This window comes from Juglans regia, chromosome 3 (genome assembly GCF_001411555.2).
Source record: "Juglans regia cultivar Chandler chromosome 3, Walnut 2.0, whole genome shotgun sequence".
Taxonomy (NCBI): Eukaryota; Viridiplantae; Streptophyta; class Magnoliopsida; order Fagales; family Juglandaceae; genus Juglans; species Juglans regia.
Window position 1 is genome coordinate 14377001 of NC_049903.1, and position 17507 is coordinate 14394507.

Genomic DNA, 17507 nt, shown 5'->3' on the forward strand with positions numbered 1-17507 from the left:
ATTTTATGAAGTCTGTTGTGAAGCGCCTCTTTTATGGCCAGCTTGGCAGCCATGGCCTCCCCAAACATTGGATTGGTGGAATTTATAAGCTGGTGGCAGTAAAGATCAGTTCTCTAGAGAAAGACCTACAGATTGCAGAGGCAGTGGAGGACTAGTTCCTGACTACTATGTCATATGATATGGAGAAATGATTAGGTGGAGGGGGAGTCCATTCGGGGAGTAAGATCTTTTCCTGTCTCTTAGTGCGCCTCTTCTTGTCATATAATTTCGTAATTTGATGTGTTATGTTATATATATTTTATAATTTAAATTATTTTACAATTTAACGTGTCACATCAATAAATGTTAGTTTGTAAGTTTGTTTTTATAAAATTTCTGTACAAATCAAGCATTTCTAATAGACAAAGAGGAAAGCTCATGTTGCCTTGTATCATCTATTCTCATTGTAATGATTATAAACTTGTTAATTTGTGTAATTTTTTAAAAATTGATTATTGAATTTCAATAACTTACAATTCGGTACTTTTTTAGTCTTTGGTTAAAAAATTAACAGAAGAATATGTGTCAATCAATTAAAGATTGACACGTGGCATCAATATGCCACATCACCCAATCAAAGGCTGATACATGTTGTAGTACTGATATCACATAAGAATTTTATTCCTATGGCTCTGTTTGGATTCGAAAAGTATTTTATCTTATCTCATCATTATAATTTTTTCAAATTTTTACACAAAAGATAGTAAACAATTCAAAATTTTCAAATCTTAAAACAATAATAATATTAAAAAATAATATTCTAACAATATTTTTTTAAACTTTCATCTAAAATTATATCATTTTATCTCTGAATTTGAACCAGTCATAATTTTCAAATTGGAGATTGACGAATTAGGTTCTTAATTAATTGAAAATTTCTTAAAATTCAAGTATCAATTTTATAAAAATTAAAAGTCGACATCTCGAGTACTTATAAAAATACAAAGAATTCAAGCAGTGAATTAACCCTTTTTTTTTTATAATTGAAAGTACACTACATAATTATAGGTGTAACAGGTGAAATAAAATTTGCACGAGGTTTAATTAGTACTTAATTCGTACAAAAATCATGTAAAGGAGCATGACTACGGCACGTACACCAAAAATCAAAGACACGTATCTTAGTACTTAAATTCTTTTTTTTTTTTTTGGCTTTCATTATGAATCGAAGTTGTAATATTCAATAAGTAATAATAGTTTTATCAGGGAATATTAATTGTATATTATAAATTGCGTTTGTATCAATATTAATTCAATTCCATAAATCCCCCAAAATGTACAACTAATTATTAATTCCTTTGATCATATATCTTACTATATATATGATTTTGGATGTGTAAATAATCTATATAACCCCATATATGCATTTAGAAACTCAAATTTCAGGCCCTTTATTTTATTTGCTTTGTCTTCTTTCTTGGCTTTCCTCCGATGATCTATATCCAAATTTTAAGAATATTCATGTAGTACCGATCAATACATTTGGCCGGATATATATATATATATAGATGAATTTATATAGAAAAAATATCATCTTCATCTTCCCTAAACAACAAAGGCCAAGTTGGATTGCTTGAGAAGGTAATTGGGACTTGGCAGTAGCTGCCAAAAGGGAAAAAAAATTAAAAAATAATAACACATAGCAAAGTGTGGGGTGTAGCATGCAATTTATTTTAAAGAGTAATATTATATATAATTGTGAATTGTTTAAGTATCATGTAATTATTTTTAAAAAAAATATAAATTTATTATTAAAAAATTAATTTTTTTATATAAATTTTATATTTATTTATTTTTTTAAAAATAATTATATAGCTTTTAAGCAGTCAATTTCTAGATTAATGGGAATGAAAATTAATAAGGTGGAAAATGAGAAAAGGATCAAAGAGACGCGACTTTCCTTTGCATGGATGCCAGCTCCGTCCGTATATATTGCTTTACACGCAAAACAATGCATCATGTGGTTCTCTTCCCCCAGCTTTCATAATTGCATGCAGTCTCGTCCTAAACAAAAAAGCTTAATGCCCACACATTTTCGAATCATTATGTCCCCCCGTTTTTTTTTTTTACTAGATTTCTCTCGATCCTTCAAACGAACACTATTTTTAAGTCTTATTTATATTTGTAATCTATTTCAATTCATTATAACTTATCTTATATTATTATTATAATTTTTTTTAATTTTTACATAAAATATAATAAATAATTTAACTTTTTTTAAATTTTAAAATAATTTTTTTAAATTTCTATATAAAATATAATAAATAATTTAATTTTTATTCTATTATTCACAAACTATCTCAATTTATTTCTAAATCTAAACTACTCCTTAATGGTTTTGCTAGCTAGTGAAAAATTAATGGTAATTTAAAAGCTTTTAAGTGTCATTTTTTATATATGTACTGAAATTAATTAATAATAGTTATTCATTAATCTCTGTTTAATTTCCACCTATTTTTCTTATTAAAAAAAGTATCTTGTTATAATTTGCATGTTATTGACATTCATCTAATTTTATCCTAGCTTGCCCGATCAATATCAGGCCGTACGTCATCGATATATCGATACTTGAATGGATTCAAGTCCACAATACGAAGTAAAATATATATTTGAAATATTAATGTAAAAGTATATATATATAGAACTCTTTAAAAAAAATACCCCAAAAGTGGTATAAAGAATCTTTGAGCATCAAACTCTTTATATCACTATAATATAATTGTTTTAACGACGATTGAGAAATTGTGACCGTCTTCAAACTGTCACTAATAAGTCTTTTTTTGTGACGGTTTTTGGAAATTGTCACTAAAGACAGATGATATTTTTTTTTAATTCCAACATATGAGAAATTTACGTTCGAACGTCACGTATACGTTTGAACATTGTGGCTATTTACGTGCGAATGTGAAATATTTTGGCGCCAACATTCGAACGTAAAATGTTTTGCTCCAACATTCGAACGTTAGTTGTAAATTTAAATTAAATATGACTCTAATTTAAAAATTATGTGATTTTTATTGTGTATAATTTGTGAACAAAAGTAAAAAATTGACTTGTATATATTTATATATACACAATTTATAATATATAAATATATATTTATGTTTATATATATTTGAATTGCAATGATTTAGTATTAAAGATGAAAAATATAACATTAAAGAAGATTGAGAATTGAAATTAAAAAATCATAGAAATATTAAATAATATTTTTCTTTACATATAATAAAAGTAAAATACAAAATATGATCAAATTTCTTAAACAACACTCAGATGATAGCGTTGTTCGTGAAATTTGAACTCCGTACCTCCTCAGTCAAAGTATCAACCTTGTTGTTGAGGTTACCTACACGATGCGCGATCTTGGAGACAGATGCCTTTATAGCCGCAAGCGATCGATCGATCTTACGATCGATATGCTCAGTCAGCTATGAGATCACTGCATCAACCCAAGCAGGCCGCGCATCTCCTGCAGATGTACTCGACTGCTGTTGACTACTACTCCCCACATGACTTGGCTCAGGCAGCGTAGGAGGAACTAGATCCTCTACAAGGGGGTCGTTGATGTCCCCTCGCTTGTCCAATGCTACGTTGATGCTTGGTCATGTCAAGGGGGCTCATCTGATCTTTGACCAGCTCCTCTGATTGGGTTGGCACTCCCCATGTAAGTAATAGCCGGCTGATCAGGATACCGTATGAGAGATTATTCGTGGAGATGATGCTTGCCTTGTAATGGATCCTCTTAAAGATGTGCAATGACAAATCTATGGAATCTTCACGTGCCACTTGTATTAAAAACTGTGCCCGAAGCTGACTAAATGTGGTCATTATCTCGAGCGTTGAGGCCAGTATCCTCGGCCTCTGACCGATTTGCATTTCTGGCTGATACTGCCCTAAATGGGCAGCTAGTAAATGATGCAGAAGTGCCTACATCCTCACAGGGTGTAGCGTGTGCAGATGTCTCAACTCCTCGACGAATCCCGATGTGCTTGGCCATAGGGGTGTAAACCGGTCGGTCCGGTCCAGTGATGGACCGAAAATAACCGGACCGGACCGAACACTCCATAGGACCAGACCGGACCGGTAGTTATCGGTCCGGTCTGGTCCAGTCGGTCCATTCGGTCCGGCATATTTTTTTTTTAAAATCAATTAATAAAAAAAAAATATTTAAAATACTAAATTAAATTAAGTGATTTATTAATATGGATTAGGTAACAAACTCAGTAAAAAAATATTTTATATGGTCAATGATAATAAATTAAATGAAAATTACATTATTAATTTATATAATTACTATATAATTAACTAATTGATATTATATATTAGTTAATTCATAGAATATTAACAAGTGTTAATAACATATTTAAAATTTTATATTATTAATAGTAAGAGGTTAGATTAAGATATATATAAAATATTGTTAATTTATAGAATATTAACAAGTATTAATAATATATTTAAAATTTTATATTGTTAATTGTATAATTATTATATAAATAATATATATATATTTTTTATTATTCGGTCGGTCCGGTCCGGTCCAAGAAATCTCCACCCCGGGACCGGACCGAAGACCGAAACTTTCAAATTCAATGGACCGAAACCGACCATGCATTTGGTCGGTCCGGTCCGGTCCGGACCGAACTGGTCGGTCAGGTCGGTTTCTCCGGTCCGGACCGACCGGTTTACACCCCTACTTGGCCATGACATCTGATGAAATCTCAATGGAAACACTGCGTACAGTCACGGTGTGAGAGGATGCGTCCTGAGGCATGTCACACATCCCCATATAGAACTCTTGAACCATTGAGGGGTATACCTTCCCCCTCAATGTGCAGATATTTTCCTAACCTCTACTGACGAAAACATCTCTCAGGTTCATCTGCTCCCATATGAGTTCGTCGAACTCATTAATCAGGACCTCTCGCTCTACCATAACAGTAAGAGCCCCGATACGAGCAGTGTCTTGAGTGACTCCTTCCCTCCCTCATTTAGAGACGCGTTTGCAGGACCAACAGAGAGATTAGGAGAAAAGAATACGCAGTGAAGTCCAATAGCAAATGCAACGAGAGATGATGGTGCAAATGGAGCGTGTTATGTCGTTGCAACAGAATCACGGTGGGCGAGAAAAAAAGAAGAAATAAATTTTATTAGTAGTAGTGGCTAGTTTTAATATCTAATTTTAAAATTTTATAAGACATTGTTATTTGTTAATTGATGATATTTAATATGATACAATTAGTATGTTTTTAAATTTTATGAAATTAGTATTTCTGATCTGTACGTTCGAATGTAAAGTAAAAATGTTCGAAAGTTGGTTCACATTGAACCAACGTTCGAACGTGAATACATAAAATTGTATAGTAACATTCGAACGTAGGCCTCTACGTTCGAACGTACTGACCCTCAAATGAACAAAACGTTCAAATGATTAAACGATTAACGTCCGAACAAACCTCTGAACGTACCACTTGCATTCGAACGCTCATTCGTTTACATTCGAAATAACGTCCGAACGTTAAACCTGTTACGTTTGAACATTGGTCCATTAACATTTGAACGAAAATTTAAACATTTATTATAATTAACGTTTGGACGCATAAACGTTCGAACGTAAATATGATAAGTTCGAACTATAATCAACAAACGTCAACTTCTCTCATTCGAATGCCAATCGGTTGGGTTGCCATTAGAACGTTCAATTGGACGTCCGAACATTACTTTCTGTGACAGTTCTCAACAGTCACAAAAAAAATGAAACGTTCGAACGTTCAACCAAACGGAACATCTCGAACCTTCACTAAAAATATTTTTTGTGACGGTTCAACAGTAAATCATCACTAATTATTTTTTGTGATGCACATTAGGTGTCAGTCGTGGTGACGGTTTCAAACCGTCACCAAATATCTTTAGTGACATTTTGACAATTTTTAGTAACAATTTTTTCTGTCATAAAAGATAAATTCTGTTGTAGTGTATATATATTTAGAAGAACACACCACCTGCACATACATGTACATATAATCTTGTTTGTTCGGCGGACACATTTTCAACATTCTAACTTGTCTAAACTTTGCTTGTGCATGCATGATTCCAAAGTTATTGATCAGAACCGATAGGTTAATTTGCACGTTTATGATCTTACACACAAAAAAAATCATAAACACAAAAAATCTCTACCTAGAGAACCAAAGTTCCACATACCTCAAAAAAGGAAGACTAGAGTGATGCCTGTCATGGAATCGTGACATGATGATCAGTACGTACGTACATGATTTGCCAAGATCATTAAAGTACAAAGAAAAGAAACTCTCAATATCATTATTCTATAGTCATGACCAGCTAGTCATGAGTTTCAAATCTCTCTTTTTGGGGTTTTGCCCTAATTGCCAGTTTATTTTTAATTTAATTTTGCATGTCTTTTCCTTTTGTACTAGTAAAGAACACCTGTCTTTTCTTCTTTCGGTCATCACGAAGTCGTAGACGAACGTATATAAATATATATATATATATATATATATATATATATATAAAAAGTAATGGAAACAGACCTTAATTGTCTTGTCGGCTAGCAGTCAAACAAGTGTTTCTCACAATCATATAATACTCAAAATCAAACAGTCCCAGAAATCAAGAAATACCATATACACATAATATTGCATATTATAATCATAAGTAGTAGTATATATAAATCCATTTCATATGCGACAGAGAGAAGGACAAGGAAACACATGATGGCCGAAGGAGGGCGGCGAGGCATAATGATGACTATTGCACAAATGAAGAAACCAAGGATCAATACTAGAATCTGATATACATATCCTCATGTTTAAATGATTGGTAGGTAGGTTCTGTTTGGAAAACAATAATAAAAATATACTGTAGAGATATTTCACTATTGTAGTAGCAAGCCTAGCTAAATGTATATAAACTGTAAAAACACGAACCACGAAGATGGAGGAAACCATTTTTTCTGTCTTTTTTTTTTTCTCTTTTTGGCTCTCTGTATCGATCGCTCTCTCTTCTTCTTTTACTTTGTTTTGCTTGCTTACCTATTCGAAATGGGATTTGGACCACTTGGAACTTCATGTTCACCGGCATAGAAGGTCTTTTCTTGCCACGGCAATGGCGATCTGCTAGCTTGGAATTGGAACCTACCCCTCCTTGGACCCGATGAACGGACATCATGGATGGCTGTCGATACACTTTCGCATGTCGAATCGGTCTTTGACTTGCCAACGCCATGTTTTCTTGAAGAAAATCCCATGGTGTTTCTCTTCATGGCTCCATCTCTAAAGGAGGTAAGAGGTGGGAAGCTATGTTTCATGTCAGCCACAGTGGTATCAGAGATAAGTAACAGAATGAAGAAGAGGCCGGCGAGAAAGTTAAGATAGGGAGAGACATTAATGTTATCAGTAGCCATGCAAAATGAAATCTATATATAAAATCATCCAAGAGGTTTTAAGTGATCAGCATCTAGCAAGGTATATATAACATGGGTTGGTTATGTGAAATCTCAGAGCTCAAGATGGCAAATATACCTCATCTCATCTTGAGACTAACGCCTTGTTCAGCTTATTATAAGCATTCAAATGAGAGAGAGAAGAGAGTTTCAAAAGTAAAAAGTGGAAAGCAAGGGGTGGTGAACTGCTTTAACAATACTTTTGAGGTGATGAGACGACATATTGCTTTATTATTAACTACATGAGAGAGACGACATATCGCTTTAACAATACTAGGGTGTAGTTTGGGTGGTGGAGTAGTATATTCTATTATTATTTATTATTTATTATTTTATTATTATCTTTTATCTACTAAATTTTATTACTATTAATTATTATTTAATATTTTATCAATACTTTTTTACTATTATTCACAAAATATTTAAGATCACTTCACCGTTCAAAAGCAATTTTAGTGACTCTGTGGAGGAACCAGGTGACTGAGGAAAAAAAAGTTTTGAGCGAGAGAGAGAGAGAGAGAGAGAGAGAGTTGATCTTTAGTTGACATTTCTGACAGAGAGCGCACCCTTGGAAGCAGCCCATATATAGTCCCCCAGGAGGAGGACCAAGTAGAGCCCACATTTATACAGAAAGGGTCCGTTTCTGCAGACACACATATGGAGTCCTATAAAATCAGCTTGTACCAGTCACACAGAGAGAGAGAGAGAGAGAGAGGAAAACAATTATCATGTTAATCTTAGGGATCATGTGTTCAAATGCTCAAGCATTTTAATATCAAAATTAGAAACCAGTGACAGCTTCTTGCTCAAGCTTTACATATAATTTGTCTATGGAATCTCAGGTAAAAAATAAAAAATCTACTCGATCGCCAATTCGTGATTTACATGTAGGATTGTATGTGTATACTGTCTAGGGTGCATATTAGAATAATAACTATAGAGATTGGGCATTAGGGGGTGAGATGAGATACAAAATTCCTATATCATCTCATCTTATCATTATACATTTTTTAAATCCTCATACAAAATATAATATACAATTCAACTTTTTCAAATTTCAACACAATAATAATATTAAAATATAATATTTTAAACTTTCAAACAAAACATAAAATTCTCATCTCACCCCCCAAACCTGTCATAGTTTATTCTCTTAAGACTTATGAAGAACAAATGATAATTTAACAATATTAGTCATGTTTTGACTAGTTTTAGATATAGTTTATATAGTTTTTCTTTTCAAGAAATGCTACAGCCACAAAAAATTTTTATAAAAATAAATTCATAAATTGACGTAGTTTTATATAATACGTTAGATATATTTTATAATAAAATTAGTTTTATAATCTTGCATAGCATAATATGGTGCGTACTTTTATAAAACATAAATGCTATGGACAACCGCCTATGTCTTCGTTTCGGCATCACGTCCTACGTGGGTAAAATGGAAACGACAACATTTCGTTTTGCTACATCTCAAAGATAGAAGGGCCTGTGTCTCCCTCCCCATTTCACCCCACATTTTCTCTTCCTCTTCTCCATCCCCACACCTCTTTTCATCTTCTACATGTTCATCGCTCTGTCTCACAAAAACAGACACAAACATCGCCGAATCCACAATGGTCTCTTCTCTTTGTTTCACACCTCATCCTTCTACCACTACTTGTGATCTTTTTCTTAGATGATACTTCGAAATCTGCCGATATAGTTTCCTCTGGTTTCGTGACTTCTTTTCCTTAAAGGATGGTTTGGAGCTTTGACATGAGGAGGACCGAATCTGGAGACAAAGAACCATCATCGAAGCTTTCTATGGAAACGCCCCCTTATGAAAACACGCATACACAGAGCAAGTCAAAGTTATAAACTGTTTGAGAAAAATCATGAATCTCTTTTCATTTACTTCTATATATTTTCTCTGCAACCAAAAAGATAATCACACAAAATTAGAGCTCAAATTGAGACCTGAAGTTATAAATTTTATTTCGCATTTATTTTCCTCTATTTTTCTCAACAACCAAACACCCAGAGAGAGAGAGAAATTGTGACGAGAGTCCATGGAGCCCGATGGAACTTGCGAGTGTGAGCAGGGGATAGGATGAAGAGAAGAGACCCAAAACCATCGTGGGTTCGACTGTGACGTGGAGAAGACGAAGAGAGGTCTACGAAAGGTAATCGTGGGGATGGAGAAGAAGAAGATGGAGAAAATAGAAAGAGAAAATGAGGGCAAAATGAAGACGAAGTGAGGTCTATAGCTTTCTTGAATTCAAAACGTAATCATGGGGATGGAGGAAGAAGAAGATGGAGAAAATGTAGATTGGAAATGGGGATGGAGACCAAAGCATCTTCTATCTTCGAAACGATGAGGGAAATTGAAATGGGGATGCGAAATGAGGATGGAGACCAGAGCCCTTTCTATTTTCAAATTTTGCAAAACGTTGCCGTTTCCATTTAAACTACGTTGAACGCGATGCCGCGACGATGATACATGCCGGTTGTCCATAGCATTTCTGATTATAAGATTTCTGTCTAGTTAAAATATTTCTCTTTCTCAATAATTAAGGAAAGCAAACCTAAAAGCCCAGAAGGGATTAATGGCTTCCTCAAGCCCAAGACCATTTTATGCCCAAAATGAAAAGTCCCTAAGAGGGTCCTTTTTCTACTCCTTAAAGAAAGCGTTCTCGTACAGATTGCTATCCTAGTTAAGACGTATATACCAGTTGTGGGGAAACACAAAGTCCTCAAGGGTAACTAGTAGTATTAGACAATTTCAGTAGTCAATTATACTTGTCTCAATTTTGGCTTGTACCTTGTCATGGAGTAAGGTCTCATACCAAAACTCATGCACATAGCAGCAACAAACAAGGTGCTCGATTAAGCAACAATTTGCATTTCTCAACTTAAAGACTCCAAAAAAAAAGAAGATGTTATCATTGAAAGCAATACGGCCAAGTGTATAGTTATTATTCTACAACATTTTGAAAATGATGCCTCTGAATCAATAGATTCTTATGTGACAATCCCACGCAGAGCATCAATAGCAATACAATCATGTAAAAGAACCAAGTTAACAAAAACAAAGCTTGATCATGATCTGCAGGCAGAAAAGAGATTATTGACGCGAGTTGACAAAACTGCACTTGGTTCGAATCTCGCCTTCATGTGGGCCTGTGAGGACTTGGACATTCCCAAGCTTGGCCATGGAAACCCCAAACTGGTAGAAGAAAAGAGAGGGTTGATCAGCCAATGCGCTAACAAGTGGTGCAGTCCTTGAATCAATATACAGCTTTGCATCTGTTGATAAGAGTCCCATATTCTTTGGAAGATTAGAATAGTACTGAACATCAAAGGTCCTTGGGGTTGTAGCATCGAGGTCAACGTACTCTGATGCCCATCTGCATTTTCTTTTTAAGAAGTTCAAATACCGCGCATTAATGGATGGATCTGGTTTTCCAGTCCCGCTGTAGTTAAAGATCCTGTTTTGTATTGAACCGCATGAAGCCCTTCCAATGGTGTGTGCCCCTGAAGACAAGCATGATTTTGTAAGTGATATATAATAATTTTCAATTGGAAAAAGAGAAATGATCAATCTGTTTATCTTTTATCAGTTTTATATGGGAGATCAGTTGGTTCACCTGAAAGAATAGCCAAATCAACAACATTGAGACCCTTGCACTGGAAAAACTCGATGAGAGAAGTAATGCTTTCGTGACCCATTGGAACCTCTTCAGCTTCTTTGGCAAGAGAAGCCAGCCCATCTTTCCTCCCGTATTGGACCATCCAATACGGGCCTCCAGCCAAAACAGTGGCATCCCTAGCAGCTGCTGTCAGAATATCAGCGCAAGACACTGTTTGTGGGCACTTCTTTTCTATCTCCGCTTTGATATCATCGATCACTTCGAATCCTCTTAATGTCTTGCTGACTTCGGCCCACCTTTCACTTCCCTCATGGTCTAGAAGTATGGAAGCGTCGCAACCCTACGTACGTAAGTTGCATATATGACAAAGAAAAATGAATGAATATTGCAGATCACATAGTATATACAGACATGATTAACTAGACACAAATATTCAACATAATTTTATAATATGCATATCTAACAAATTAAGATGAAGCATTAATATTCTCTCACCCTAACAGAGCAGTCATGAAAGTGCAGCCTAATGAGACTGGCAGCGAGGGAGGGATCCTTAGAAATCCATTCTTTTAATTTAGCATTGATAATGGCTTCAAGATCTGGACATTTCTGACGATAATAACCAAAGGAAAGGCAGTCGTCGGAAGGCAAGCTGGTCTCTGGCAACTTATGAATCTTCAATAAATAATCACGATGATCACCATCGTCGAGCTGGGCAGAGGACGATGAAAACAAGTACTGAAGACAAATTAGGAGGCCGAGTAAGACAAATGAAACTAATGAGGAATTCATGATATTCGTCGACGTTCACTACTACTTCAGGCCGTACTAATTAGCCCCAGGCCAGGAAGGAGATGATCAAGAGTACTGTACTAATTAATTATGTATGATCTAAGCAAATAAGTATATATAGCATATTTAAGGTAAAAGAAACATGTGCATGGGATTTGTGTATAATTTATATCAATCATTCAGTAGTAGATCAACGACGTGAGACGCACATATGCAGCTCGATCCCTTAAACAAACATGACATGCTAGCATGTACCTACGTAGCTAGGTTTGACAATATTAATTCCATTATTAACTAACGTTTGTTAACAAAATGACATTGACGTCGCATTTCTTTATGTCTTTATGTCGCATTTAAGAAATAAGATTAATGAGGCCGATGACCCTTTTTTTTTTGGTTCGTGGAATAATAGGCTAAAAAGGGATAAACTATTAATGTTTTATAAATGTCTGGCGTCTGCAGATCGAACTAATTTCTTTGTCACAATACATAACATGATATGTATTATGAGAAATGCAATTCGGGACCCAAAAAATGTCCCGAATGGGATTTTGTTTTTTTTTTTGTTTTTACCAAATGATTAAAAAAATATTTTTTAATGATGTTATGAATTTTTTATTTTTTTTAAAAATGTTTATGATGATAAAAAAAAAGAAGAAAAAAATTATACTATTCGGGACATTTTTTGGGTTCTGAATTCAGAACCCGTAGCAGTACTCATATATTATATATATGATCAGAGTGAGTTGGAAAGGAATAATTAATTAATTAAAAAAATAAGTGCATTAATTAATAGTATTCAAAATTTCAAATTATAAGGTTAAAGCTGGGCTGCATATATATATATATATATATATATACACACTAGTGCTCTATATATACACACTAGTGCAGAGCAACGTGCTAAGCACGTTTGCTTAGTTTAGTTAAATGAATATTTTTAAGAAATAATGTGGTTGTTATAGAAAAACAATATAGATTTCAATCAATAATTTAATGCATATATAAAAAATATAAGTTCTAACAAATATTTTTGTGTAATAATTGTTAAGTATTGGATAATAATTGCATGCCTGCATAGATTATAAGATTAAAACATTAGTTTAATCAATAACATAGTCCCATAGATAGTTATGATATTAATAATTTTAGTAAAGTTGTTTGTGATAAGTTTAATACAATTTCAACAAAAACATTAATTTAAACCGAACGATTGCCTTTACGATGAGTTCTATAAATGATTTTAAGAGTTTTTTGTTAAAACAAAACTCAACGGACTTAATGAAAAAATAAGAAAAGTTAACGGGAGAAAAAAATTATTATTTACAGTTAAATAGTTATTTATTATAATAGAGTAGATATATACGAAGCGAAAGAATATTTAAAAAGTAAGTAAACTTGAATTTTTGTTCTTCGACTCTTTTGCCAATTAAACTTCATTGATAATAAGTATTGGAGAGCTATATTCTGCATCAGTACAATTTGGAACTACTATTTTATCGGTTTGACTAATTATATTAACATTAAGGCTAGGATTGCACTTAATTGGTCGAATTGCATGGCAAGATGCCAATTAAAAACCCTGCCAACGTCATGTCATGGGAGAATAATCAGTGGTCAGCAATTAATGACACTTAATTATGGCAAATTGGGAATAATGTCAATTTTGGACGAACGACGTTAACTTAATTAACGGAAAAATAATAAAAATCGTTAAAATAAAATTTTTTTGTTAGATAGTCACTTTATATATATAAAAAGAAAAATATATATTTCTTTATATATATAAAGTGGTTATCTAACAAAAAATCTTGTTTTAACGATTTTTATTATTTTTCTGTTAAAGTTAACGCCGTTCGTCTAAATCTGTCCTTGTACTATAAATGTAACGAGCGTATGAAAGTTATTATGGATTGACCATCATATTTGATTAAATTTCATTAAATACAACATTTTGACCATCATATTTGATTAAATTTCATTAAATACAACATTTTGATTGATAATTTCAAAACAATAATTTATTGGCTGTTTTATGCCTATTTAAAAATAATTCATTGATTGTTAATTTTAAATGACAACATTTGTATTGATAACTTAAATTGTCCTCTAAATTTGAAAACAATAATTTATTGCCTTATTTATCAAAGAATTTTCACTCATTCAAATTATGAGAAATGAGAAAAATCCATTGAAATTGTTAATTCTAAATGACGCAATGTTGATGCCCTATTTTTATGACTCATGAAATAGTTGTATTTTCACTCATTGAAATTATCAGTTCACGGATTTATCTTTAATTCAAGTCGTATATATTCGATTTTAACAATAACCAAAACCAAGTATTTAAGTCCATCATACCTTTTATCTGTTATCAATTCCTGCCGATACATTTGCATGCACATGCATTCTGTCATTCATTGTATTTACTCTATTAGAAATTAATCTCGTCTAATTAATGTTACAATTCTCCAACTAACAATTACATATTAAAAAAACAAATACAAATAAATAAAATTTAAAGAATAACTCACACAAATGCATCAAGTACACCTTCACAAAAGAAGTAATCCTCTCTATTTTTTCTTGAGTTTGTATTCATGTTTGTGCTGTTGGAAGATACTAGGGGTTTACTCTGGTTGAAAATATTGATCTATATTAATTAGCATTTTTTAGTTCTTCAAATATATGGTTTATGTTTATCTTCTCTTCTAAATCCCAAAATCAAAATTCTCCTCTATTTTGATTTTAGATTGTATTGATCTTTTTGATGTTGGAAGATATTCAAATTTTGTTGGGTTTAACGTAATCATCCGTATCTTTATTAATTTATTTTATGTTAATCTATTTTATTAAATTATACACACAGAAATACAAGTATGTATGCATAGATAACAGATATGATTCAGCACTCATTATTATGTGTGGGCTGCATATTAGTTTTTTTTCGTAGTACTTAAATTATTTTCCTTTTATTTGAATATATATATATATATATATCTTCTTCTTCTTCTTCTTGCCACTTCCTTGTAGCTTGTAACAGCGGGTCAAAATTGTAACGTAGGTCACAATGCTCAACCATGTTAAAATTAATGGGACGTTAATGTCTATTTTACTTTATGCATATTAATTAGTTGGTGTGGCGATGGATGCGTCATCTAGTCTTGAAACTGATCATGTGGGACATGATGAAATCGGTAAAAATCTCCGAAGTCAATACTGATCTATCATGATCTATTTGCTGATCTTAGGAAGTTTCGTTGGTTTACTTTTCAACAAGAAGAAAGATGAGCCAGTCCTAGCCCTATCCGGGAACAGTACCCACCCCCAACCGATCCCAGGTCATATCATCATGTGAATGATGAGCATGGGAGTTTGAAGCAGATCGAGCTAGCCTAGTACTATTATTGCTAAAGCTGACAGCTTAATTGGACATTTTTGACTCTGGCAAACTGCATGCATATATGTATCTATATGTCACTTGATTCTCTGTGAGGGAATGCATCAAATCCAAACTTAGTACAAGTTGAATAGAGCCGGTTGTTGTTTCTACGGCCAGTTGGAAGTCTGGTCTGGTTTAAAATGGCGAATCCGTGGGGCTAGAGACTGAGAGTTTTCTTGTTTAGGCCTTTTGTTTTCTTGTCAAGGCCTTTTGAGTGTAAGTTCTTTAAAAATTTGTAACCTTAATTCTTTTATTAAAATCTATTTCTCAAAGATATTTCATACAACTTGAGTCCGGCCTAAACCTTAATACTGCTAATATATCTAGAAAATATTTCCATGATGTTTTCTCTTTCTACAAGTGTTTTCTCTTTCCCAAAACCGTAATCTGCAAGTGTAAATCATGATCATACAAGTGTTTCTTCTTTACCTAAAACACTTGGATATTAAAAGTGGTGTTATGAAACTTGTAGATTTAGCCTCTAAGACCCACCAAAGAAAGAGAAAACACTCGGAAGTTGGAAGAGATGAAATAAGATATTGCAAAAGAGAGAGGAGAAAGGAGAATAGAAAAAGGGAAGGGGATTTGAGTCATTGACTTCAAAGTGGTCGGGGGCAGTTTTGGCCCTTTTGGGTATTGGCCGGTAGGAAACTTTTTGGGAAGAAAGACAATTTTTTTTTTTTCAATAATTATGGTTTGCATTAAAATGAAACTAGAGGTAGAAGAGGAAGTAGTGAACCGCTCCAAATAAAAAACTCATTGCAGTATATGAGTAATGTTAGATATAATTGTGGAGTCTGTAAGTACTGTACAATTCTTTTGTAAAAGAGTGAGATATATTATTAAAAAATTAATTTTTTTTTCCTTCATGTGGATCGCATATTTACTCACTTTTTTCAAAGGAATTGTGCGGCATTTACACATTTTACGACTGTAAATATAATTTCTCATAGCATATATACGTTGTAGTTCTATAAAATAAAATAAAAAAAGCAAAAAACCAAAGGTTTAAGCTTTTTTCCATGAAAAAAATCAAGGAGAGAACTATATATAGAAAAAGGCAATTTGTTATGGTTCGATGGGTGGACTATGAAGGTTTTGATTGGAAGCTAGCCACAATCGATAAGAGGCATGTTAAGGATGTGTTTCGCACCCTTGCCGATGAACTCAATCAACCAACAATACAAGAAAAATGAGGGTTCGGTGATTAGGTGACATTTCTGATGCCTAAGTTAGTCTATCTCTTGGAGAAAGCTTTTATTTTATTTTTTTATGAACACTTGAGTATGATTTATACCTATATTTAGGCTGTTATATCCCCCTCTTCAGGTTGGGCTGATGTTTTCCTTGTGCCTAGAGTTTCTTCCGATTGTTCTGGGTGCATTTAATTAGACGGGTTCTGTCAGGTAATGCTGCCCACAGTAGGCGGTGAGGCACTGCCCTTCTTTGGGCGCCCTGTCAGGGACAAGATTTTTTGCGGGAATCACCTTCTTGTCATGACTCATATTGGGTCATTTAATGTGGCGTGATTCTCCATGAATTAGCTGGACAGTAACGTCATGTGTCTGTATGAATGTTGTCCCATCTTTCTACGCCAATCTGGGCGGCCTCCTCCTTCGTCATTTGCTGGCCGGCTAGTAATACTTGGTCTTTGGGCCTTTCAACGAGGTGGACCAGGCCCAGCCCGGTGGTGGATGATGAACATGCCCCTCGAGGGCATTACAATCGATTATTTTGGCACTTTCATGAACGAGTTTTACTTTCAATATAACTATGAATAATTGTTCCATCGGAGAAAGTGAGAACATATATAGAATAACTTAGTAAGATAGACGTACAGAATCAGATCACATTACAGATTTTCGATGGCTTCCTTGCCGCGTCTCTCGTGACTATCCCATTAATACACATATCACATGTGTAGATCATCACGAATATGTAGTATTACAGAAAATAAATCATAGAAAATGTAGGCTTGATTGGCATGCATGTAGCCTCAAGCTGGGTCCAGATCATCAGGATTTCAAACCGGAGAAACGGGGAAAGAAAAAGACAATACCGATTTCTTTGCCATAAAGGTTGATGATCACATGCATGCGCTAATTTACATGATCAAAACATGAAGCACATCTAGCAG

At 33.6% G+C, this 17507-nt stretch overlaps 2 protein-coding genes across 2 annotated transcripts; both read right to left on the bottom strand.

Annotated features, from left to right (window-relative positions):
• Positions 1-7087: 7087 nt before the first annotated feature.
• On the bottom strand, positions 7088-7462 carry LOC108993894 (CLAVATA3/ESR (CLE)-related protein TDIF-like). Its single transcript, XM_018968949.2, has one exon. It carries the CDS (start codon positions 7460-7462, stop codon positions 7088-7090), a length of 375 nt encoding a protein of 124 aa, XP_018824494.2.
• Positions 7463-10610: 3148 nt separating this feature from the next.
• Positions 10611-11928, bottom strand: LOC108993893 (peroxidase 7-like). The gene is made up of 3 exons (XM_018968947.1): positions 11632-11928; positions 11134-11476; positions 10611-11020 (listed from the first exon to the last, which is right to left on the bottom strand). The coding sequence occupies exons 1-3, from the start codon at positions 11926-11928 to the stop codon at positions 10611-10613; spliced, it is 1050 nt and encodes a 349-aa protein (XP_018824492.1).
• Positions 11929-17507: the final 5579 nt, after the last annotated feature.

What these genes read in the sequence shown, in the direction of transcription:
- LOC108993893 (XM_018968947.1), bottom strand. Translation starts at nt 11,928, where the DNA reads ATGAATTCCTCATTAGTTTCATTTGTCTTACTCGGCCTCCTAATTTGT. An exon ending in TTCATGACTGCTCTGTTAGG is followed by an intron (nt 11,477 to 11,631) that starts GTGAGAGAATAT and finishes TTACGTACGTAG; the next exon opens with GGTTGCGACGCTTCCATACT. An exon ending in TGATTTGGCTATTCTTTCAG is followed by an intron (nt 11,021 to 11,133) that starts GTGAACCAACTG and finishes GCTTGTCTTCAG; the next exon opens with GGGCACACACCATTGGAAGG.
- LOC108993894 (XM_018968949.2), bottom strand. Translation starts at nt 7,462, where the DNA reads ATGGCTACTGATAACATTAATGTCTCTCCCTATCTTAACTTTCTCGCC.